Source organism: Pantherophis guttatus, chromosome 2 (assembly GCF_059756535.1).
Source record: "Pantherophis guttatus breed Tessera chromosome 2, ASM5975653v1, whole genome shotgun sequence".
Taxonomy (NCBI): Eukaryota; Metazoa; Chordata; class Lepidosauria; order Squamata; family Colubridae; genus Pantherophis; species Pantherophis guttatus.
The window spans coordinates 97,774,029-97,800,782 of record NC_142064.1 but is presented as its reverse complement, the minus strand read 5'-3'; the positions used below and the strand labels follow the sequence as shown (position 1 = coordinate 97,800,782).

The 26,754-nt window shown below is 40.7% G+C and overlaps 1 protein-coding gene across 1 annotated transcript in view; it reads right to left on the bottom strand.

The window, feature by feature from the left end:
- SHB (SH2 domain containing adaptor protein B) overlaps positions 1-4,076 on the bottom strand; it is a 140,247-nt gene extending 136,171 nt beyond the window's left edge. The window contains exon 1 of the mRNA XM_034410785.3: positions 2,748-4,076. Within this exon, the coding sequence (XP_034266676.2) occupies positions 2,748-3,461 (714 nt within the window). The 5' untranslated portion in view covers positions 3,462-4,076. The remainder of the gene's footprint in view (positions 1-2,747) is intronic.
- Positions 4,077-26,754: the final 22,678 nt, after the last annotated feature.

The window sequence follows — 26,754 nt, the reverse complement described above, 5'->3', positions numbered from 1 at the left end:
TTGTCCTTGCTACAATACTTAAGAAAAATCACAAGAGAGCCCAATATAAGGTCTTCTTTTGCTCAACAGGTTGACCAGCAGCTAGAAAGAATGGAGCACAACTCAAAGAACCTTTTCCACAATCCTCAGGGCAGCTCTGCAGTAATCCACAGCAGACATGCAGCAGCAATGCCTCTCCATTCAGGCCTATGTGGAAAGTGTTCCCCTGAAGGCAGTATGTCTCTTTTTGAAGAAATAAATGTTGTAAAAGAATGGATACACAGAGGTCTTGATTCAAAAACTGTTCTTTGAATTTTGGTCATGCAGTGATGAAATCTGCCTTAACTGCAGGTTTATCTGCAAGATTATCTTCTCCTCTCCTCTCCTCTCCTCTCCTCTCCTCTCCTCTCCTCTCCTCTCCTCTCCTCCTCTCCCTACTTACCTACCTATCCATACACACACACACACACAGGGCCATGAAGCTCCCTCTTAGAACACAAATATTTCTCAAAAATGTTGGTTCTGACGAATGACAAAAACATGGGAACAGATGAACATTCCACATGAACAAATTGCTAATATTAAAATGTTTTTGATATTGTAACATACTACATATAAGAGTTAAAGTTAAAACCCAAATGGATTAAAACATATTTTTTACCTTTCCCAAAAATTGCTGACACAAGTATTTTATATAAAAATTAAAAACCATGCAACAGCAATTTGACTCTGCAAATGCTTGAATGCTTGCTCCTTAAAAAAAAAACCCTTAACATAGCATCTCTATAGTGACTCAAGCAATTAGAATTATTTCCATATGACTCAGGTTATTGCAGTATAAACAAACCTTGTTTCCCTAGCGCTTTATCTGAGGGATTAAAGTTTCTTTTCTCTTTTAGAGATCTGAAAATACAACCACTATCTGTTGCGTACTCTTACCACAATTGCAACAAGTCATGTGGACTCTCAGTTAGGCAGACATAAAGCAACTGAGTCACCAAGCAATTTGTTCTTATTGTTAAAACCTAAAAATGTGAATGGTGCCCACTTGTAATATTTCAGACAGGGAGTCCAGCACTTCACAGGATATGAGAATGGATAGAAAGTTCCAAAACCAAGCATAACCAATCGTAACTGGCTTGCCTAAAGACAGCACAGCGAGCGCGTCCATCAAAAGAAGAGAAGGAGCTGTAAAGTCTAAAATGTTTGAAGCTTGGTTCAAGAGTTCATCTACAGTATCTGCCTCTCAGAAGATGTCTCTCAGAACCACTGTTATTAACTGTTTCCCCAGCAAAAAGAAAAACAAAATACTTCAAAGTATTCCCTCCTGCGAGGAACAAATGAAGAGAGCATCCATATCAGAAAGAAGACTTTTAAAATAGATCCATACTGACATTTCACAATGTATTAGTTCAGACAACTACATGCATACTAAAGGAGAAAATTTGAGGCCACAAATTTTGACTTAACCAATGTGTCTCCAGTAAGAAATTGGTTCATATTCAGGCTCTGCAGCAGTAGCACAAACCTCTGTCTAACCACACACAAGCTAACGAAGTTCACTCATACATACACATTTATTTCTAGACAGAAGTAGATCCAGCATAGCAGATTTGCTTAGGAAGACCAAGGTTCACCTCCTGATTCAGCCATGAAGCTCACAGGATGCCCTTGAAAAAGTCACTGTCTCTTGACATAACTTATACAACAATGGGGATGTGAATACTATGGGGTAAGCCCATACTTAGTACCATGCACTCCACTCCTTGAATGCAATAAGGGCAAAGTCCAAATGTACACATATGCACAAATACTTTTCAGGAGTCCACACCTCCACAAAGAAAGGGACTGTTCCTGGCTCACGTATGCAGTTTTGCATACAATTGATTCAAGCAATTACAAATATTGAAATAGCTGACCCTAACTAGTTCACCCTCACTCCCATCCTCAGCCTATTCTCCATCAGTCTTTTTCATCCACTCTGCTGAAACTTATCACTATTCTTTCCTAGCACACTGCCTACCAAACCAAATATGCTTACTCTAGGGTTTAGGTTAAACCCTAAAGTCCATAGATTTGAGTCATATTGACTCCTGATGATTGCCTGAACAAGTCCCTGCATTTTTCTTTGCAAGAATTTTACAAGTATTTTGCCATTGCCTGCTTTTGGGGGCTGAGTGTGTATGACTGGCCCAAGGTCACCCAGCTAGCTGCCTGCCTACTTAAGGCAGGACTAGAACTCAGATTTCTTAGGGTTTAACCGGATACCTTAACCATTACACCTAACTGGCTATCACATAAATATGAGGGAGAGGGAGAGGGACTCTCAAATAAGCCTGAACTGATCTCATGTCACAGAAAGCACTTTCACACCACGTTTAAAATAATGCTCCTTGAAGAGCAGTTTGCTCATCCAAACAACAAAAGGCTGCATTATAAACACTCCAGCGGAGAGATGTGACAGCCTAAACGTGAAAATCAGGCAAGTGTGAATCAGCCAGTTAATGTAAGCAAAATAACCACGAAGTTTCCCCTAGCCTTCTCAAATCTAATTAAAGTTCATGCATCCGAGCGTTAATCAACAATTGCACAGCAATCTAGTGCGTGGGTAGAAATCCTACACATGCCTCTGAGAACCAGGGTTGCAAAATCAGCAATTCACCCCGGCACGTGAAAACCAGACCCCCCCCAAAAGGCCGCCCCTTCCCCGTTTTCAAAGACAGGAGTAGGTGTAGAGAGAGAGGGGGGTGGTGGTGTTTGTCACTTACTTTCTCCTTCTTGGTTAAAGAGACGCTGCCACCGCCGCCCTCCCCTTGTTCGCCACACTTGTTGAGCTTCTTCTGTCCGGCTCCGCCAATTCCCGGCGGGCTCCAGGTGATGGGGACGCCGCTGCCGCCCTTACCACCTTCGTTGCTTTCTATTTTGATTAGCCGGTGCTTGGGGGAAATGTACTTGACCGACGCGGAGTCGGGCGGGGTGGCAGCGCGGCGTTCGCTGTGGCTGCGGAAGAGCTGAGGCGAAGCCGAGGCCGTCGAGGGGGTGGGGGCGGAGGCGACGGCGGCGCTGCTCCCGCCGCTGCTTACACCTCCGCCGCCGCCGCCGCCGCAGCAGGACGAGGACGAGAAGGGCTTGGGACCGGCCGACTCCACCAGCAGCTCCTCCGGCGCGCAATACTCGGCTCGGCAGAGCGCTCTCAGTTTGCGCAGCGACGAGCCCGGCCCGCTGTAAGGGTCCTCGAAGTCGCGCTCCTTCTGAGCGCGGTAGGCGCGGAGCAGGTCGCTGGTGTCGTGGCGCGGGAAGCACGGCGACGTGTGGTGGTGGTGGTGGTGATGGTGATGGTTGTGGTTGTGGTTGTGATGCCCTCCGCCTCCCGCTCCCGCCGTGCCGTTCCGCTTGTCCCGATAGTCCGGACGGGGCGGTTGCGGAGGGCTCTTGGTCTTGTTATTGCCCAGGCTAAAGTATTTGTTCAGCCATTTGGCCATGACGGCACCGAGGCGGCCGCCCGCCTGCCTCCCTAAGGCACGCCGCCCGCGCCCATGGAGACCCGAGGAACCGTGCGCCGCCGCTCAGGGCTGCACGCCTTGGCGTCCCTCCGGCTCGGGCGGCTGTTCCTGCAGCTCCCGTCCCTCCATGGGACCCGCTTCTTCAGTCCAGCCGTCCGCTCCCGGCCCCGCCAGAAACTTTTCCCCCGGGGAGATGCCTTCGCTCGCACCCTCTAAAGCGAGGACTGGGGAAGCCCCCCCACCCCCGACCTCGCTCGGGGCTGGGCTGGGCTCGCCTGGTCTCTCGCCTCAAAGGCGCCGCTTTCCTGCCTTCCCTGAACTTTGCCGAGTTGCCCGCAGGACCTGACGCACGCAGGCTGGGGCTGCAGCGGCTCCTCCTCCGCCGCGCTTCGGCTCCTCCCCGGCGCCCTTCCTTCGCCGCCCTGCCCGGACGGCCGTATCCAAGCTCCTGAAAGAGACTCCCTTCCGCGCTCGCGGCTGGCTGCCTCGCGCGTCCTCTCGCGCTGGTCTCAGCTCCTGCCTGCCTGCCCGCCCGCTCAAGGCAGCTGCTGGGCCTACGCTGAGCACGCACCGGCGGGGTGGGGCCTGCGCACCGAGATGCCCCCGCCCTCTTCTCAAGCGGTGAGAGTGAGGAGGAGGAGGAGGAGGAGGGCGGGTGTTTTTTCCTCCTGGCGGGCGATCGTTGCCGTTGAAAGCGAGGAATTTCCAAATAGGACGCGGCTCTCCGGTTGCGCGCTTGTCCCCGGGACGATCGCCCCCTAGCTAGGGTCGTGGAGGAGATGCTCCCCGCCCGAAGGGCCGATCTGTGGTGCCGAAGTTGGTTTGCTTACACCTTGCGCGGTGATCTTTTCCAATCTTCGGTTGTCCTTGTGCGTACGCGAAGGGCGGTCCTGCAGTTGGAGAAGCACCTGTAACAGCATCAGATTTTTTTTTTTTTAAAACCAAGAGATGAGGAACCTGCTGGAATGTGGATGCACAAAGCCCAATCGCATACTAGAATGTTTGCTCCGTGTAGTTTTCGGCCACTAGCGAACAAGGCATCTGCCTAAAACCACACTTTAAGTCTTCATTCAACCCAGAACATTTTCCAGAACTGAACCTGTGTGGGAATACTTTGCTCATGTTCAACCTTTCCTGGTTTAGGATTGTAGTAACAGGTGCTGTTTCATTCCTTTGCATTCATTCCTGTCCTTTTCCATCACTGAGAGCAACTGCCGCTTGACTGCTTTCTGTGCTTTGCAAACAGAAATTAGCACACCTTGAAATTAGCAAGATGAGCACAAAGCCTGCTGTGAAATATGATTTGCAGAACTGGGCTGCTATCTGCCATATCTTTATTATATTTGTACTCTTTATTAAGCCAGGTGTACAGAAATACACTTTCGGGATCTTCAAATCGCTTAATTAAAGGTTGGAGGAGGAATGAAGAGGATCTAAAAAGACAAATAGCTAGTAAAGGTATTAAAGTCCACATGGCCAAAATGTCATTTTTAGGTCCATTACTGCTTTAGGCCAGTCAGCTTCTCATTGATCTATCTCCAATCTGTAAAATGGGAATGCAAGGTAGTAAAGGTATTAAAAGTCCACATGGCCAAAATGTCATTTTTAGGTCCATTACTGCTTTAGGCCAGTCAGCTTCTCATTGATCTATCTCCAATCTGTAAAATGGGAATGCAGGTTAGTTATAGAAAATACTGTGGTGACAAGTGGACTTCACAGTGAAGTCTTACTTACCTCCACTGAGCCGTGGTGGCACAGTGGTTAGAATGCAGTACTGCAGGCTAATTCTGCTGACTGCCATGGGTTGGATCCTCACTGGCTCAAGGTTGACTCAGCCTTCCATCCTTTCAAGCTTGGTAAAATGAGGACCCAGATTGTTGGGGGCAATATGCTGACGCTGTAAACTGTTTATAGAGGGCTGTAAAGCACTGTGAAGCAGTATATAAATCTAAGTGCTATTGCTATTTTCTGTGCAAACAAAGGCTGCCACTGAAGCAGTTGAAATGCCAGGGGCCAAGAAGCTCCTGCATGAAAAGATAGAGTGCACTTTTGGAGAAGGGTTTTTTTTTTAAATTGTATACTATGTTTTCATTGCTTGTAGGTACTATAGCAAGTAGGTGGCCATATAAATTTAATGAATAAATGAATGAATTTGTATGTTGCTGGGGGGGGGGTGTTCCCACATTGAATAAAATATATTGATTTGGTTTCATTATTTATTTACTTTATATGGCTCTCATCTCACTATCAAAGCAACTCTAGTTTTGGGTTCATGCAACATTCGAATGTGTGGTTGATAGCTTAGCTTTTTTGTTGTTTCTAGATTTATGCTTTGCCTTTCATTCCGGAGATTAAGGCATGTATAGCACACTTTTTTCCCCTCCACAACAACCTTATGAAGTAGGTTGGTCTGAGAAAAGGGGGGAATGGCCCAGTCACTCATTGAGCTTTGGTGGGTAACTTTCTACAGCTCTACGATAATCCATTATTAAAGCAAATTAGTGATAACAAAGGAAATCTAGAGATTCCACTAACTGCCTCATGCAGATGCGAGCTGTAGGTGAAAGAGATAAAGAAATGTGCTGCACCAGCATGAGGTTTTAGCACTTCAGTCTTATCAAAAATTGGCAGCCATCAAAATGTTCTACAAGGAAGGTAGCTGTTGTTATATGTCTGTTTTAGCCCATGGATTTCTTTTAAAATTAGCATTGCAGAAGAGAAACCAACAAACAACAAAACCTGCACCTCTACCTGTTATTCATCCAGTGGTGTTTAGCATTTGTAAAAGCAGGAAGGAGCAAGAAATATGTAAATGCATAATTGACACCTGCCCACTTCTCTGTGATCCTGTATGTAGCTCCCTATACTTAACCAGAGATTGTTTATGTTCAGCAGAAAAACTGGAATGCCCCTGGTGGGTATGGCTAATCCGTCCTCAAAATGACACTTTTAACACATAGCAGTTTACAGGGTTTTGATCAGTTATATTTCCATATCTGCATACTTTTAATAGATGCGTGTTCCTCTGTTATTCAGGTTCACATGTACTGTTTCAACTATTGGTCTCAAATGCAATATGCTTATCCAATAATGCAGTTTGCTTTTTAGAGTTTGTGTTCTTTGGATTAGCTGTGCCTCTTTTCCCGCTTATCATTCCTGGGCTTTCTCAGGCCTGAAAATTAATCTAGTTTTGATGGACTAACTCTATTGCCACTGAGAATATATTCTTTAATTGTCTGCCAAGGCACCATTAGGTTTTATGAAACAGAAATGAAAAGCCAGAAGGAATACAGATTGAAAGTCAAAGTGAAAGCAGCACAGAGACAAAACAATGAACAACCACACTAGCGTACAAAGCAGATGTAGGAATAGGTGATGGCCTGGGGAAATGAAAGGTGCCAGATTGTTTTATTGGGGTGATATAAAATAGTAGACTCTTGAGCCCTTCTGAAAAAGGGAACATGAATTTGAATTAGGTATGCCAATTCCACAATTAACCCGCACCCATCCAAAACAGAAGTTCCTCATAAATTTAATATTTATCCTGGAAAGATATACCAATATGATATATGAATTGCTTCTGAGTAGAATATGCATTGGTGGTGTCAGAATGCTGAATTTGTGATAGTCAAGATTAGAGTATATTACCGTATTTTTCGGAGTATAAGACACACCTTTTTACCCCCCAAAAGGGGACGAAAATTTAGGTGCATTTTATACACCGAATGTAGCCCTGCCCACCCACTGGCCCCCACTCTTTGGCCTGTGCCTCCTAGCAGTTACCTCCTTGCAAGCAAACAGCAAGAAAAAACAGCTCCTTTCAGCTTCAGCATCGGCTAATTACCACAAGTTGATTAGATCGGCCTCCTGACTCTCAGCTGATTTGCTCTCAGCTGCTTTGCGCAGGGCTCTGCTGCTTGCTGCAAAGAGTGCTGGAGCAGATTTTTTCTCCCCATTGTGCTAATCAAGCTATGCTGAAAAATGAAACTGAAAGTAAAGCAGGCTGTTTGCTGCACCGTGGCAAAATGAGGCACAGGGAAATTTCTTTTTCTTTTTCCTCACCAAAAAAGATAGATGCAAACAATGGGAAATTTAGGGCAAAAGAGGAAAGTTCAAGATTTTAAAACACAAAAGAAAAAAGGCAAAAATAAAAATGGGAAGGGAGAAAAAGAAATGAAAGAGAAAGATGTTATACATATTTAGAATTGAAATATGAATAGTAGTAAGAAATAAATGGGAAATCATGATTGTAAAAATGAAATGAATAATAATTGGAATATTTTTCTATATGGGCAAAACTTTGGGTTATTGGGAGAGTTTAAGATGTGAAAATGAGTAACATAAGGGGAAAGCTCTATTTAACTAGGGAATTGTAATAATTGAGATACTATTAATAGTATATTATATTGAAAGCAGAAATGGTTAAGTTGTGGTTTGGAGGAATATATGGGGGAAATTATTTGGTTTATTATTATTGGTAAATATAATTAATTGATTTGTAAGAAATTGGATTGCATGGAAATAATTGGAATATTCATGTTCATATTGATTAATATACAAAAAAGATAGTTATATAATTAATTGATTTATATAAAAATGTTGAATTTGTATTAAACAATTGTAATATTACATAATTAACCAATGTGAGGATGGATATAAAAATAGATGACAATGGGAAGGGGTATAATATAGAATAGAAGGGAAAAATTGAATTTGATTAAGATTAGAGATGAGAATGAAGGGTAATATTGGTTTTTTTAAAAAAATAGATGAGGAATAAATTGGCAAAAAGGAAATATAGAAATTGTAAATTTAATTGAAATGCCTAAAAACTGTTTAAATTTGTGAACCAGCCAAATACTCTGTTCAAATAAAATACACTGTATGTTTGTATGTGTGTTTGTCTATAAAATAAAAAAAAAGTTTAAAAAAAACAACAACCAAAAAAGGTAGGTGCATCTTATACTCCAGTGCGTTTTATACTCCGAAAAATACGGTAATTTGTATATTTGGTGAACACTTGCATCAAGAGTCATTTCCATTAAATTTTGGAGTTGAGTTCTAATTACAAGGTTAAATGTAAAAAAGTAAGCACTGTTGGATTAGAACATGAAATTTAAATTCCACCATCACCAAACTGGAGTCAAGAAAATGATGCAGAATTATGGTCAAAGCCAGTTCAGAAATATTTCATGATTGACATTCATATATAACTAAACTGAACCACTAAACGTAACCAATAATATGGAGCAGAAAGGGAGGTGTACATACTTCAGTCACATCACAAGGTAAGACTTCTAAATGTTACAAGATGGCATTTAACTGTGGAAGGCATGCTATTTTTGACAGCCATGCTACTATGTTACTAATGATTTAGAAAGATAGGGCAATTCTTCAGACATGAATAGACATTTAAGGGGATGCCACAAAGAAGAGGGGGTCAGCTATTTTTCAAAGCACCAGAAGGCAAGGCAACAAATAGTAATATAGTAATAGTAATATGGATGGAAACTAAACAAGGAGAGAAGCAACCTGTAATTAAGAAACTTCCTAACTGTGAGAACAATTAAGAACAAGCCAGTGGAATGGCTTACCTTCAGAAGAAGTTGGTGCTCCATCACTGGAGGCATTTAAGGAAGAGACTGGACAGCCATTTGTCTGAAATGCTTGAGCAGGACTAGAAGACTTCCAGGGTCCCTTCCAACTCTATTATTCTATGTTCTATGTTCTTTACTAGTATCCTTTGACCCATACTAGCATGGTGGCTTGCTATCTTGCCAGCTTCTCTTCTCCTTTAATTTTATAAGTCATATATTTTATGTAGAGGAAATTCACTTTCAAACCCCAGCATTTCCAGATAACTGTTGTGGCCCGCCAGCGGCCTGCGCGGATCGTGGCTGATCCCGACGAAGAGGAGGCTGGTGTGGTGTCGCGCCAGCAGTCTGCGCAGCCAGCGTTCGCGTCGGACAGCGAGGAGGCTGAAGAGGATGTAGTGCCGGAGGCAGAGACTCAGCCAGGGCCTTCAGAACCTCCAGAGGCTCCTTCAAGTGGAGAGAGTGAAGTGGAGGAGCCTCTCCTCAATGCTCGAGCACGCAGGGCTGCCCAAAGGCAGGAGTGGCTACTCAGGAGGAGGAGGTCTACTCGAGAGTAAGGCTTGAGGATAATTGGCCACTCCCTTAGCCTATTTAAGTCACACGCCGTTAATAAGTTTCTTGCTAGAAACAACTCGTATTTATTATCAGAGTATTTTGGTTTATCATATCTTGTTTTCTGGGCTGGTTGCCAACCTTTGCCAGTCTTGTTTATTCTTGCTACTTAATAAATTTGATAAGGACCATTGGTGTGTGTCAATATCCTCGGAAATCCGGAGCCGGGGCAGAACAGTAAGGATGAGAGCAAGACAGCCTGAATTGCTGGTGGAAGACAATATCAGCAATACAGAGTTAGATAAAAAGCTATACTGTCAGCAGATCACGAAGATTCAGTACAGAGTCTCTTCTGTTTTAGAAAAATGCTGTTGAAATTACCATTTTGCAAAGCAATCCTCTCTAACAGACTGGAATAGAAACTATCAATAACAATACAGAAATTTAAAAAATAATGAAGCTCAGTAACATATTGAGAAAGAACATGCACATGCACATTGACATATATAAATTCAGAAATAAAACATTTAATTATCTACATTCATGTTTATTAATGAATTTGAATAGATAATGCTATAATTCATTGTCACTAAATTTGACTGACTTTGTCTTTTACTTTTTCAAAATCCGTTGTTCATTGAAATTTTTTTGGCCAATGTAATTTCACAGATTTTTAATTCAACAATATTCTTTTAATTTTCCAGTGACTGCATTAACAAATCTAGCAACTAGCTAACTATAAAGATTAAATCATTTTTTTTATGCTGGATAGATTTCTTTGCTACATAGACAATAAGCCTGCTTGAGTATTCACTTTAAGAGACTGTTGGGTGATTTTCCTATTGATACAGTGGTTAAATCCACTTACCTTCGCTACCGGTTCGGGAACGGGAGCGTGCGGGAGCACACATGCGCCTCTTCTGTGCATGCACAGAACTTTCTGTGCATGCGCAGATGGTTAAAAAAAAGGGACGTAATGACGTCCTAGCGGGTGGGCGGAGCCTCTCACTGCCAGCGCTACTGGTTCGGCAAGCCGGATAGAACCGGTGGGATTTCACCGCTGTGTTGATGTACTTGGTGCTCTGTGAACTTGATTGTTTGCTTACATAAATTTCAATATCCAATACTAGGATATACATACTCTCCAGTACCCAACACCCAGGTAAGCAGCAATTAACATCAGGCAAACTAAACAGAAAACAATACCATAATCAAGGAACTATCAAGAAGAAAATTATTCCACTTATTCCACTTTTCAACCCTAACCCTAACCCTTGAATTTCTCATGATATGCATAGTCTTAATTGAAAAATAACAAACTATTGTTTAAAATTGAACATGCTATCATGCTTTTATTCATACTGTAGATCTAGTTTGATCCCAATGTTTTTCATAATTAAGTATATGTTTGCCATACATGAAAACAAACAAAAGGCAACAGAACAAGACACGGCGGAAATAAAAGTGATTTTTTTTTGTTGAGCAGTCATTTTAACTGCTGCTATTCTGCCAAGCAACAATAACGGAATATGGCCTTATAGTATGTTTCACTTTAATTTTTCACAGAAGGAGATCATAATTCCATTTTAATCTTTTGCAAAGATTAGTCCAAGATATGAAAATCCACATGTTAAATTTGCTTCTGTGATTCTTTATCAATACTAGTCAACATAACTTCTAAATCTGACACTTCTTGAAATGTATTTAATTGAAACTGAATATGAAATATGTTTCTGGATTCCTAAGAAAAATAAATGTTCTGTTTTTATAGTAATATCTCAAATATGCTCATAGTCTCCGAGTCTTTGGAGAAAGACGGCATATAAATTGAACTAATAAATAAATAAATTTTTCTTAATACGGTATTCTTTGCTTATACTCCAATTACAAGATTGAACAAAATATTTGAAAGTGAGCATCCTTATTTGGTAACCTCTATTTATCTGAAATAGATTCCATATCCAATCATTTATGCTAATTACTTCTTTTGCCAGAGTGCATAAATGAATAATTATAAAAATAAACTTCTAATAACAATTTTTGAGAAATATACTTTCCATTCTTTCAAATACATTATTTAATGGTAGTAAAGCTGGTGGATTTATTATATTTAGTATAGTATATTATATTTAATGCTCTCCTAACTGGCTCCACTGTATTTCTTTTAAGAATAAATCTAGATTGATCTGAAGAGATATATCTACTTTAGACTGTACCAATGCTTTGGCCAATGATGGAAAAATATTTTTGATTGAACAATGCAATAGGCCTGTATGATAAAACATGTTGATGGTCTTTATGTAGATGTAAGATTTTCACATATATGGAAGATATCACATGAAGTTAAAGGGCATTTTTTTCTGGTGTATTGCTGAAATTCTTAATTTACAGGTTTAAGCTACAAAATGTAGTCATAACAGTCATTTTCATGGTAAATGTCAATGCAACCATTTCAGTTCAGAGTTTATTTCCATATAAAGAAATTAATAAATTCCTCTTGTCCTTCAACACACTAATGTTCCATAATATGCATAATGTGCATAAGCGCACCAGCGTGCCTACCGTCCCTGTCCTAATATTCCCTTTTACTTACTCTTTTCATATATTCAAATTATGTTTATACTTTTACCTGTTATCTTATATATGCTTGACAAAATAAATAAATAAATAAATAAATAAATAAAATAAAATAAAATAAAATAAAATAAAATAAAATAAAATAAAATAAATGCAAGATGAACTATCTACCCAAGCCTATCCATGCAAAATATCTTTTAGCTTTTGTTGGTTTGCTTGCTATTACCTTTTCCAGCTTATTCTAGTTCTAGCTGGAAGACTGCATGACCCCAAACAAACCAAGATAAGGTTTGCTATCTTTGTGAAAAGCCTTAACTGTAACCTGTGGAATCATTTATTTATAGGGCTACAATGAACAGGATAGAAAAACCCAGAAAGCCACTAGATAGTAGCAGAGAATAAGAGGTTTCTGTAACTATTTATTGGAACCCCATGATTTGCACATTGAAAGTCCGAGGAAATTCCAAGGGTGATACTGAAAAAATTATAGAGTTATTGCCAATGCCAATCTTTTTGAGTTATGTGAGCCAATGAATTGATGGAAAATAAGGCAGCTTCCCTTATTCCTGTATGCTTCAAGTGATGTCACAGGGATTAGATGGAATTCTTTAAGTATTTAGATTCTGTGGGGAGGAACCCAAACATTTACTAACTTTTAAGAAGAGAAGCTTGGTTGACCCAGTAAATTAAACTAAGAATAGAAATGGAAAGGAGCATGTGTGGCAAGTGGGGGCATGTTGTATCACATATCTTTGTTCAAGTGATATGAATTCCATAATTTCTAATTATAGATGACATCATTTGCACAATAGCATGATTACTTATGTATTCAATTAGCAATAATTACATCTTGAATAAGCTTTGTTTTGGAATAGTTATAAAGACATCAGTGTGCCTTTTTTAAAAAGGAGAAAAATTCACTTAATTTATTTTTTTATAATTTTATTTTGCAATCTGATTTTCTTAGCAAGGAAAGAAATAAAGTCTACTCCCTTTGTTCTGCATAACAACACTTCATTAAATAACACAGATTGAATTGAAGTACGGCAATACCATCAATATGAACAGTTAGGGATGTTCTTGGAAATACAGACTCAATTGTTAGTGATTACAAGTGGATTGGTAACTTGTAGTATTTTCTTAGATGGGTATTAGAGAAGAGAAGGCCCAGATGCAAATTTTAGCAAATCTTTGTTCTAAGAAAAATGGAATATGGAATTAAACTTTACTTTCTCCTGAAAGATGATGGAATAGACAAAAGAGAATGAATCATTCCACAAATAAGGCAGAATAACAGAGTTGGAAGGGATGGCTTGGAGGTCTTCTAGTCCAACTTCCTGCATGAACAGGAGACAAGTGGTTGTCCAATCTCTTTTTAAAAATCTCCAGTGATGGAACACCCACAAATTCTTCCTGATTTCTAGGCTGGTTCTCCCATTGATTAGTTTCCATCCATTGCTTCTTGTCCTGCCTTCAGGTGCCTTGGAGAATAGGTTGACCTTCTTCTTCTTTGTGGCAAATCCTTAGATATTGGAACACTGCTAGCATGTCAGTCCTTTGCATTTTTATATCATGGCAACCAAACCTGGATGTATTCCAAGTATGGTCTTACCAAGGCATTATAAAGTGGTACTTACACTTCTTGTGATTTGGATTCTGAAAGATAGACTTCAGGCTAACAGGAATTAGGTGGAAAGTTATTGCAGGAGTGGAGAACCTGGAAAGTTATTGCAGGAGTGGAGTTAAATATATGATGATGATGATAATGATAGTGTTGTTGCTGATGATGATAACATCACCACAAACATTGTTCCTTGCAGTCCTCGAGCCATTCCAGTCTTCCCCAGTCTGGTGTCCTCCACATGTATAGGATAAACTCACAGAATTCCTAGATGGCATAGCCAGTGATTGCCCAAGACTAAGTTATACACACTGCACTGCCAAATATGAATCTATGTGAATTATTACAGAGCAAAAAGTATACAGATTTTAAAGAGGGCTTTAGAATGGAAACTGACCAGCAGATCTTAATTTATTCATGTGTATGTTTTCTATAAAATATGCAGGTAGATGCTTTAGGAACATTAGTTAGGGCACCAGCTGGAGATTATGGAAAACTGCCTAAAGGTAATCACTATTATCTTGAACTGGATCTAGAAACATATTGTAATTCGAGTTGGTAGAAGTTCCATTTTTTTCCAGTCCGTTGTTTCAGTATACAAGGGAAATTTTCTTAACTGCATTCCACAGAAAGCTCATAGCATAATCCAAATTGTTTTTCCTAACATCTTTCCATCTCCAGATGCATAATTCTGAATGCAATAAAACAATGCTCTTTCACAATTCAGAACTGTAGATAAAATGAAGCCATTCTTTGCTACATAGATTTACATGGGAATGAACCTGCTGCATCAATTTCCCCCAAACAGAACAATTTAAAATTATTTTAATTTTATCTACAGTTCTGAACAGGGCTTGAAACTTACGATTCTCATTTTCTCCCAGTTGTTTAATGATGAAACAGTCTAATTTATTGGCTTTCTATGTACTTTATTGCATGCTGACAGAGGACACAACCTAATGATTGCTGTACAAAACTGAAAGTTGCATGGAAAAAAATGATGATACTCAGAAGTAAACTTCACTGTTCAGCTGACCGTATGTCAAGACAAATATATATAAAATTGCAGTCTTAGTTGTTATTATGTCATCACATTAATAAGCCTTTATAATTTGTATAAATGATTATGACTATATTTTTAATTCTGCCTTTCTTAAATATACAGTATAAATCAAGGCAGAAAACACTCTTGCCTCCTGTCTTCCTCACAACAACAGCTCTTTGAGTTGAGCTGGCCTGAGAGAGAATGGCAGGCCCAAGGTCACCCAGCTAGCTTTTATGCCTAAGGATGGTCTAGGCCAGGGGTCTCCAACCTTGGCAACTTTAAGACTTGTGGACTTCAACTCCCAGGGTTTTGCTGGCTGAGGAACTCTGGGAGTTGAAGTCCATAAGTCTTAAAGTTGCCAAGGTTGGAGACTCCTAGTCTAGAACTCACAGTCTCCTGGTTTTTATGCCAGCACCTTTACCACTACACCAAACTGACTTTCTATTTATATAAATATGTTTATATATTTATAAATATATCTATTTATATATCGCAGCACCATTGAGAGTGTCCTGACACACGGCATTCTTGCATGGTATGGAAGCAGCTCTGTAGCGGACAAAAAAGCTCTACAGAGAATCATTAAAACTGCTCAGAATATCATCGGACTCCAGCTACCAGCCCTGGACGACATCTTCGAATCTTGCTGTTTGAGAAAGTTGCATAACATTCTCAGAGAGTCTTCCCATCCTGCTTACAATCTTTTTGGACTGTTGCCTTCTGGCAGAAGATACAGAACAATTAAAACTCGGACCACACGTTTTCTGAATAGTTTTTATCCCAGAGCTATAATTGCACTCAACAATGAACTAAAGGGCCACCATTAGTAAGCTGTTGGACAGTATTACTTGGTCTGTTGTGTGGATGTTTGGGTGGTTTAGGAATGGAGAATTGCGGTGGGTGGGAGTGTGTTTGGGGATTGTTATGTGTGTTGGACCTGGTCTTTGTGTGTTAAGTGAATTTCGTTGTATGGGTATACTGTGTATACATGTACAATGACAATAAAGTTATTTATTTATTTATTTATTTATTTGTTTGTTTGTTTATTTATTTATTTATTTATTTATTTATTTATTTATTTATTTAAATATTATATTTATTTAAATATAATAAATTCAGATCGCTAAGATGGAACCGGAACACATGGTCTTCCTCATTCTAGCCTTGTGCCTTAACCACTCTATAGAACTAGCTCTGGTTAATGATAATTTGAAAGTTTGTTAGTGGTTTTAATATTGGCTCTATGTAAAGAAACGCAATCTAGTCAACAATGTTCTATGCCACCAAATATTTCTCGCCATAAATCTGATTCTATATTTGATTGTTGTAATGTGTTTTGGCATATTAATCTGTAATAACACAATAATTACAGATGTTAAAAAACAAAAAGTTAACCTATAATATATAAAAAAAGGACAACAACCTATGTCCCAAAGAGGTAGCCTGATCTGTCTCTGCATGATTTAATGCAGGAGATAAAAATAATTTTTCATTGATGCTTCATAAATCTGTTATATCATTGCCACGGTGAACTAAATCATTTGACTAAAATGATGTTGCAAAATTAACGGCCTATAGAAGATGCTACATATTGCTTTTCCTTCTGAGTCCCCATTCCTGGTTTTTTCTTGTTATAGACGGGAACTATATTCTTATATAATTTCATTCATTTCATTGATCTATTCTTTTCAGTTAGTGTTACTTTTTACCCCTTAAAATAGCTTGTCATCCACAGCTTTGTGGATTTGTAGATCAAATAGTAAGGGACGGTACATATTTAGTCTTTTTAAAATCAGCTTCCTAGTCCTGATCTCTAAGAACATTGCAACTTTCATAATACAAGCATCATGAAAGATAAAATTTGAGAAATTCTTGGAATTTTTTTGTACCATACAGGACTGTGTTGCTTATAAATGAGCAAATATACCAGCCTTTGCCAACCTGATGTCATCTAGTTTTATTAGCTGCAATTCCTAGTCTTTGTCCATGTAATCTTGGAATTATTAGACCTGTGGTTCAACAAAAGCCCGAAATAGCTAGCAAACCAAGAAAATGGGTGATTTATGCACACTTTAATATTCAATCATCTACTTAAACAACAGGAGTACGATAGATGATAAACAAGTTAATGTGCTCTTGATTATTTGTTTAGTTTATTTGAACATATTAGAATTTATAATAAGGTTTTGATCCTGAATGTGCTATTTCAATTCTATTGCAAAAAGGTCTTTTTTTTTCCCTCCAAAAGTTAATCAAGTGAGATCTAAAGAATACATTTATCACTCCATCACCGCTCTCCTCAGCTAGGGTGTTAAACAGGAATATAACACTTAATCCAAACATCTGCTCAAGTGTGAAAAGGGTGAAAACATCAAAACTATTGCTCTAGCACCAAGGGGAAGACAATTCTTTTTTGTATCCACCCATAATCTCCATTCATCTTGAGCTGCATTTCAATTAAGTATAGAGGGACCATTAAGAATGATTTGCCCTATCCCTCTGTGCAGAACAATGACAGCCTGGCTTCACTAACATTTACAGCTGTTTCTCTAAATGCCAACAAAATCACAAAGGACAACCCAACAGGTAACAATGGGAGAGATTTAAGAGAAATGTACTCCCATGGATATCAGTGGGATTAAGTCAGAGCTTGCTTAAGGGTTCCCTTGTTCACACCCAAAGAAACAGAGTAAATCTCTTTTGCACTGTAAAGGTCTCACAGAGTTGACTGGGCTTTTTTCCCCCTCAGATGAAAGAAACTTTGGGTTTATTCTGTGTCTTTTAAGGCCTACTATTTATTTATTTGTTTGTTTGTTTATTTGTTTGTTTGTTTGTTTTAAGGCCAACTATTTGTTTGTTTGTTTGTTTGTTTAGCCATTAGATGATATTTCAGAAGCTATGTCAGATATTCTTACAGTCAAGATAGGTAAACGTCATATGTAAGATTGGCTTCAGGATCGCAAGGAACTGTCGCAACCTCATGGAAAGTTGAGGTTTCCTCATGGAAAGAAGGTGGCTTCTCAACCTGATTTGTGAAAGTAACGGCCCTCATGCTCTCAGGTACACTCAGGAACTGAGTCTAGGAATCATCACCATTTTTTTTTTAATTTTTGATTTATATACCGCCCTTCTCCGAAGACTCAGGGCAGCTTACAATGTGCTCACCATTTAGATTTTCCCAGAGACAACATCATGCAGAAGCCTACTAAAAAATTAAATATTAGTAGCATCCAGACCCAACTGCCAATAGTTATGTTCCTTGATGTATCTATGTCTTTTTCTCATGGCCAATTCTGAGAAATCACTGATATCCGTGAGATATTTCTTAGGAGTTTCAGAAAAACAAAATAAAATATTGTAAATCCAGTCCAGAGCAGAGTTGAGTACTATGTCTAAATGGGCCTCGAAGATCTACCAGGGAGGACATGTAGAGACATCAGTGTATTCTTAGTGCACATATGGGCGGTTACTGTGGTACTTTGCTTAAGATAGCCTACTAGTCTTGGCACTGAAATAACCTAGAACCATGGTTACTCAACTCAACTCCAGTCAACTCAATTCTATTTGCCATCCATTCATCAAGCCAACTGTAGCTCATCACTCATCTCCCAGGTAGCTCATTGGCAATCTTCCTTCTGCCTCCATTTTGGTAATTCCAATCTCTACTAAAGGCAGGTGGTTTGGTAGGACCTCACTGAGCCACCACAAAAAATTGGTAGGCTAGATTAGATTCAGCAAGCTAGAACTGTGCAGTATTTGGAAAGTATCTGCTAGATTAGAAAAAGGAGATTTGTTTATTTCATGTCTGGGAGCCATATTTAAAACTTTGGGAAAGGTAATTGCAGATGAATGGATACATTGTGCTCTCGACTTTCTTTTGTATGGCTAAACTACTTCTAGCCCCACCTTCCTTCAAGGAAGTTGTGGATTCTGAAAGGATGTTTTGTTTTCTGTTATGCAATTCTTGCAACCTGCACTTTGTTTTGTTTCTAAGGAGCACCACCTGTCCATTGCAACCAGAGGGCTTACTACTAATCCTTGCCAAAGCCAGCTTCTTCCTGTTTTTCCTCAGCCAGTTGAGATAGTTGTAGATTGTTTGGGTAAGCTCTTTCAGAACTAAGATAGTGATGCTGTTAACAAAAGAGGGAGGCAGCTCTGACAAGACTTTTATTTAATTGCTTATTTAAACTCCATAGCTGCCCATCTCAAGAAATTGACTCTGGGCGGCAAACAATTATAAAAACAGTTAGACACAATTACAAAATAATTCAGATTTGGCAACTGAGGGAAAAAATCATGATCAATATCAATATAGCTAGGAAACAGTACAGTGGTGGGTTTCAAAATTTTTTGCTACCGGTTCGGTAGGCATGGCTAGGTGGGGGGCATGTGACTGAGTGGGCATGGCCAACTTGACATCACTCATGCCCACTCAGTCACATGACCCCCCCTAGCCATGCCCACAGGAAAAGGTAGGAAAACGTTTGGAATTTCCACCTATCTATCCCCACCCTCCCTTCGCCAGTCACCCCCATTTCCCCTCCTTTAGCGGCCCCAGCCCTAGCTCCGCTTCCTCCTTCCCACCGCCTCTTTGTTCGGGCTGCTTACCTTCCGTGGCGGCTGGTCCAGAGTCCAGAAGGCAAGCTGACTGGAGTTTTCGGCAGCCCCCAGCCAGCCACCGCTGCTGAAAAGCAGCTGGCAAAGAAGCCTCTCAGCTGCCGCCTCTTTGAGAGCTGCTTTGTGGGTGCGGTGACTGGCTGCAGGCCACCAAAAAGTACCGGAGGTCGTAGAAAAAGCTGCTGCCGTCACTGCCATGTTCTTCGCACATGCGCATCCCATTAGACTTGCAAGGCAATGGGATGTATGTGCACAAAGAACATGGCGGCGACAAACATGGTGGGCGGGGCAAGCGAACGGCGTCTGAGGGACCGGTTTGGGGGCGTGGCCAGCAAGCCATCGCTACTGGTTCAGTGACCTTGGCCAAATTTCCGCCAAAGGTTCACACGAACTGGTGCAAACTGGCTGAATACCACCTCTGAAACAGTGCCCTTCATACTCTTGGGACTCCAGGCCTTGGCACAAAGTCAGATCTTCAAGACCTTACAGATTTCCCTTGAATTTTCTTCTTGCATTTTACTTGACAGTACCATTTGCTCTTCTTTGTGGCTTAAATTGCTCTCTTAAAATCCCTGTCAGAAGACGAGCAGGGATTGAATGGCCTATTTCCCATCAAGAAATCCAATTCAAACTTTTCACCAAAGCTGTCTCGACATTTTGTAGCTGCTTTTTGCTTTTGGCTATTCTGAGTATTCTCTACTTGGTTTTTGCTCCTCCTCTCATCATCATTTACATGCATTTTTATGTCTAGTTGGACAGATCTAAAAATGGCTGTCAAGTGTAAATCAGCCTAATGGAACCCTTTGGTTACTATACTTGCTTACATGGTATTGGCCTCCTTACAACTAGGCTAATAATGAATGTACTTTAAAATCCTTGTAGTGCAATAACTTAGGACTGACAACAAGACAATAGGTTAAGAGAAACTGTAAGTTCCCATGGTGAAGAGTGAATTGACAACTTATGAATTTCAATATATAATTCAATATATTGTTATGCACTAAGCCACCATGTCTCAGTTTGATTCAATGTGGTGTGAACTCAGAATGTTGGAACTTGCAAACCATGGTTTGATTTAGTTAATTCTGGTTTATTTTAAGACTGTCGTTTAATCTGTATCTTAACATAGGATGTGAAGCCACTTACTGTGTGGTGTGGATGTCATGAATTAAAGATCATCCATTTTTCCAATGTATAGTTCTTCAGAGTAACCATAAATTAAGAATATAATGTTTTACAGCTTTTTTTTCCTTACGACAGTCTTGGAAACACTTTTGGAAGTTGGGCTAATTTAACAATTGGTTACATCAGTGGTGAAATGGATTTACCTTCGCTACTGGTTCAGGAGTAGGAGTGCGCCGCTTCTGCGCATGGACAGAGCCTTCTCTGTGGGGTCAAAAATGGGACGTAATGATGTCTCAGCGGGTAGGCGGAGCCTCCTGCTGCTGTGCTACCGGTTTGCATGAGCCGGATAGATCCGGCTTGGATTTCACCACTGGGTTACATGGTTATCCAGTTTTCCCTATTCAGACACTAATGTTTCTGCTTATAGGTGAAGAATTGTTGGCATTTTCAGAAACCAGCTGTGGCAAAAGACTTTTCATATTGCTCTGTCACTTATGTCTGGTTGATTCACAACAAAAGCATTACACATCACCTCATTTCTCTAGCTGATCATCACATTGGGTAGCTGGCAGCTGCACACTGAACTGACTCCATTTCAAAATCACAACATTTTGCTGGAGAGAATTGGTGCTGTTGCTGCAATGTTTCAGCCAAAATGTAGAAGAAGATACCATATAGCTGCTACATTAAATGGCATGCATGGGCTATGGCAATGTTGTTGACCCTTTTCGGCACCGAATGCCAAAACAGCAGCATATGTGTGCCAGAAACTGGACAAGCAGCCACCCGGTGCGCCTGCGCCTGCCAGGAAGATGATCTTCCGGTTTCTGGCACGTGCATGCGCACTGGCCAACTGGTCTTCATGCATGCATGTGCACCAGAAACTGGAAGACCAGGTGGCCAGTGGGATGTGCGTGCCGGAAACTGGAAGATCATCTTCTCGGTGTGCACATGCCCACCGGGTGGCTGCTCCTCTGGTTTCCATTGCTCCTGCACGTGTGAAGCAGAGGTGGGTTTCAGCAGGTTCTGACCAGTTCTGGAGAACCGGTAGCGGAAATTTTGAGTAGTTCGGAGAACCAGTAATAAAAATTCTGACTGGCCCCACCCCCATCTATTCTCTGCCTCGCAAGTCCCAGCTGATTGGGAGGAAATGGGGATTTTGCAGTATCCTTCCCCCGGAGTGGGGTGGGAATGGAGATTTTACAGTATCCTTCCCCTGACATGCCCACCAAGCCATGCCCATCAAGCCATGCCACATCCACCAAGCCACACCCACAAAACCGGTAGTAAAAATTTTTGAAACCCACCACTGGTGTGAAGGCCAGCTGGCTGGCACACCGGAACCCGGAAGAGCAATGGGCAATGGCTTGCATGCCTGGAGAGATGGCTCTGCGTGCCACTATCCAGCATGTGTGCCATAGGTTTGCCATCATGGGACTATGGTTTGCCATACAGTAGTTGTGAAGAAACTACAGAATCTCTCAGGGATCAAAATCAAATCAGTGTATTTCCAGTCCCTGTCTTTCGGTCCTTTTCCATTTTTGAAAACTTACTTTTAAATTCATATTCAAATATATTTTTCTTTACCAATCTATTTCCAAAATATGCATTTCCAAATGTGTGTTTTGAAACAAGCACTCTAAGTATATTTCCCCCCTTAAAATGCCTACTTTAAAAATATTTTGTGTAAGTTTTATTACACCTGAGAATTGTATGTGTAAGTATAAAGTCAGAAGATACAAATCAGCTCAGTTTGTGTAAGAATTTGCAAAGACTGAATTCCTGAAACATAGATTGCTGATCTCAGTGGATTTTCTTTCAGATTGCCTTTGTAAATAACTGCTTACGCATGTGGTCATCTCAGTTGGATGGTGTATTCGCTGGAAAACTGCTGGTTAAGATTATAAGTTACTGTTTGGAGCAGAGCAATCTTTATTATCCGAAACATTTTAGTACTGCTATGATTACCAGAGACTTCCACAAACTGGCACTTCCCTATGTGTAATGCTTTCTAAATGCATGCTGGCTGAGAATGATCGAAATCGTAGTTTCTACATCTGGAAAGCTTGTTGTCTGATAGAAAACTTGTAGCTATGCTGATTGGAGAAGTAGACCGATTTTCAAAGCTGTCCCCCACAAATATAATGGTTGCACCAACTGAAAGTTAAAAGGTGTAGCTTGAATTTGACAGTGATATATTTAATTACAGGTGGAGACGAAACAGCGTATGGGGGAAGGTTCAAAAACTTTCCACATGGTGCTTAAAAAACAACCTGAACCTGAACATCAGCAAGACCAAGGAGATGGTGTTGGACATCTGGAGGAAGAGAGAGGAATCTGCCCCACTTTACATTGAGGGGGGCTGTGTAGAGAGAGTTTCCTCCTTTAAATTCCCGGGAGTACATCTCAACTAAGACCTCACCTGGAAAAACAACACGATCCAGGCAGGGGTGGGTTCCACTTACTTTTACTACCGGTTTGCAATGGGAGCATGCATGCGCAGATCACCCATGATGATGTCGAGGCGGGTGAGCCGAGCCTCCTGCCGGTTTTACTATTGGTTCTATAGAACCGGACCAAACCGGGAGCAACCCACCACTGGATCCAGGTGGTCAGGAAGGCCCAACAGAGACTCCATTTCCTCAGGGTCTTGCGTAAAAACAGGGTGGAACAGCTACCGATGACCTCCTTTTACTGGTCCACAATAGAAAGTGTCCTCACTTATTGCATCACGGTATGGCATGCTGGTCTGACAGCCGCGGACAGAAAAACATTACAGAGGGTGGTGAGTACAGCACAAAACGTCGTGGGCTGTCCCATGATCAACCAATCTCATTGTACATATGTTGTGCACTGACAATAAAGATTTGAATTGAATTGAACCAGAACCAGTTCGGTGACGTTATATCGTCACTGCTACCGGCTCAGCGGAACCAGGTGGAACCGGGAGGAATCCACCACTGATGTGGCGACATGACTAAATGCCGAAGGTGCACAAAACGCTGTTACCTTCCCACCAAGGTGGTCCCTATTTTACTACTTGCATTTTTACATGCTTTCGAATTGCTAGGTTGGCAGAAGCTGGGGCAAGTAACGGGACCTCACTTTCACACACACACACACACACACACAAAGGTAGAGTATATATAGAAGATTGTGCCTTTGCCCAGTTAGTCATACAGAAATGAGAGTCAGCTGTATCTGTCAAGGAAATCAGAAGATTCAGGTAGTTCAAACGAGTATAAAGATTTATTGCAGGCTTAAGCTCTCTACAAGAATCTGACCAACTGTCCGTTAAAGGAAATGAGCGGGAGATAAGACAGGCATTCAAGGTTGTCAGGACTTAGATCTCTTGTGGGCGTGCAGGGATTCATGACTTATGATACGTTTGACCCCTCCGGCTGGCTCAGCCTGGTCATCTCCTACAGTATCAGGAGACACATAAATTCCAAACGGAGAGGAGGATATCTACTTCTCAGTGATGTGTAAAACAGGAAGAGATATGATAGAAAAAGAAAAGAATGAGCACTGTATGAAGGTAGATTATATGAAAAAGTGAGTGAATAGTACAAAAGAGCGAGGAGTGTGGAGTACAAAAGAAGAACATGGAGGTAGTTTGGTCACATAGAAAGAATGAACTGGGATTAAATTGCAAAGCAAATACATGAAGGAAGAATGAGCAGAAGAGACAAACTAAGGAAGTAATGATAGGGCAGTTTTAAAGAGGTTCTCAGAAAGAGAAAGAACAAAAGGTGTTGCATAATGTGATGTATGGACTACTAGAAGTAAGAATAATTTGTAACAATAGAAAACTATGAAGAAGTGTAATATATGATGTTTTCCTTTTCTTTTATCCCCTGCCTGTAATTTATTTAGCTTGCTCCTTCTTCTTCTTGTGATATACTTTTAAGGATCCCTTACTTCAGAAGCTATTCAGTCTATTCTTCTGAAAGCCATACTTTTTTGACCCTTACTCAGCTTCAAGTCTCTTGCTCAGTTAGAGCTTGGCTGCATTTGTCTTAGAGCCCACCTGAGACTTTGATATCTCAGATTTTGGCTGAAACAAATCTTTGGAGCAAGTTTCTGGTTCACTTCACTTACTGGATAGGTTTTCCTCAACCTAGAAGAGGCAAATTGATGGTGATGTATTGATGCTGGCTGGGCTATTCCGGGAGTTGAAGTCCACACATCTTAAAGTTGCCATGGCTGAGAAACACTGCCTTAATTAAACTGAAACAGAGAATTGGGATTTAGATTTACAAAAATGTCAGGGGCAAAATCACCTCCCTTATTATATGGCAATTGCAGTCTCTTCTTGGATGTTTCCTAAGTGTGTCTTTAATAATTTATATTTTCCACATATGATTTTTTTTTACCTTTCTTGTATTGATGTACTGTTAGGGAGACTACAAGACTACAAATGTACTAGTATTCTGTACAATAATTCTATGTGTGCTTGCAGAGATATAGAAGTCAAATCAGTAACCTATGTGTTGTTATGATGCCCGTATGATGCCATACTCAGGGTATCTGGCACTCCTAAATCCATCATCAGAAATTTTTGTTGTTTCTCCAATCAAGAAATTCAATCTTCCCTTTGTAAGATCTCACTTAGACAGCCATAAAGGTTGCCCACATTTTTAGCAATAGTTATGATTTTCAGAAGCAAGTTGATATTCTTTTCCTATTATTGATTGTTCATCCTCTCCCCCACCCCGCCCCGGGTGAAATCCAGCAGGTTCTGGAGAACTGGTAGCGGAAATTTTGAGCAATTCGGAAAACTGGTAGCGGAAATTTTGAGTAGTTAGGAGAACTGGCAGATACCACCTCTGGCTGGCCCGAGAGTGGGGAGGGAATGGAGATTTTGCAATATCCTTCCCCCAGGAGTGGGTGGGAATGGGGATTTTGCAGTATCCTTCCCCTGGAGTGGGGTGGGAATGGGAATTTTGCAGTATCCTTCCCCTGGAGTGGTGTGGGAATAGAGATTTAGCAATATCCTTCCCCTGCCAAGGCCACCAAGCCACACCACGCCCACCAAGCCACACCCACAGAACAGGTAGTAAAAAAAATTGGATTTTACCACTAACCCCCCTCCACCGTGATTAAATTTTGTATTTGTGTTTTATTAATCTGGGACCAAAAATAAATAATTTGAATTTGCTGCAATTTACATAATGCTGCTTATACCTCCCAAAAGGAATTGCATGATGGTTATTTATGTCATGTAAATGTGTTCCTCCAAAAGCTCCTTGAATAAAATTCTTTTAAACAATGGCATAACTGTTTATAAAATAGTCAGCACTTTTATCACACATCCAAAAGGTCATTAGGAAAGTGGGATCTGCTATCAGGTAATATATGTCCAGGCCCATCGCCTCAGAGGTGGAATATTTCACTTCATTGGACAGAGCAACTATCTGTCTCCTTGGGACCTGGCTTTCACTTGCTCCAAATGGAAGAATATCACTCTCCTTTGTGTTTTTACTGGGTTGGTTGGGTTGGTGGGAGAGTTCTTGGCACAAGAGCTAAAAACTGATCAGCTGGCTCAACTAAGGGTTGTCAGGAAGTTCAGCCTCACTGGTGGTAGCCTATCATCTTTTACTAGAAAATCCTTGGAAAAAGAGTATCACCCAACTCATGACAATTTCTCTGAAATGTTTGTTACTCAGAACGGGACATAGTGACTCTTGCTTGGCTTCCCAAACCTTTCTTCTCAAGGTTTTAGAAAAAACAAGAGTAGCATTATATACTGTACATCTGGTAAAAGTCAATTTCCATTTTTGGAACTTCTTCCTCGCTCTTCTTCAAAACTGAAACTGGTGTATATCTGGCTGTAAATTCCTTCCTTCCTTCCTTCCTTCCTTCCTTCCTTCCTTCCTTCCTTCCTTCCTTCCTTCCTTCCTTCCTTCCTTCCTTCCTCCTTCCCTCCCTCCCTCCCTTCTCCCTCCCTTCTTTACTTTTATCATCTCACCAAATGAAGAATTGTTGAAAATCAAGTTGTGTGCATTTTGTAAACTGTATCGGATAGCCTAATAAATATACTGATTTAATTTACATAGGGCTACCACATGTTCTGTATTTCCTAGTCATCTCCTACATTTAAGGCAGGGATGTCAAATACAAGGCCCGGGGCCTGGATCT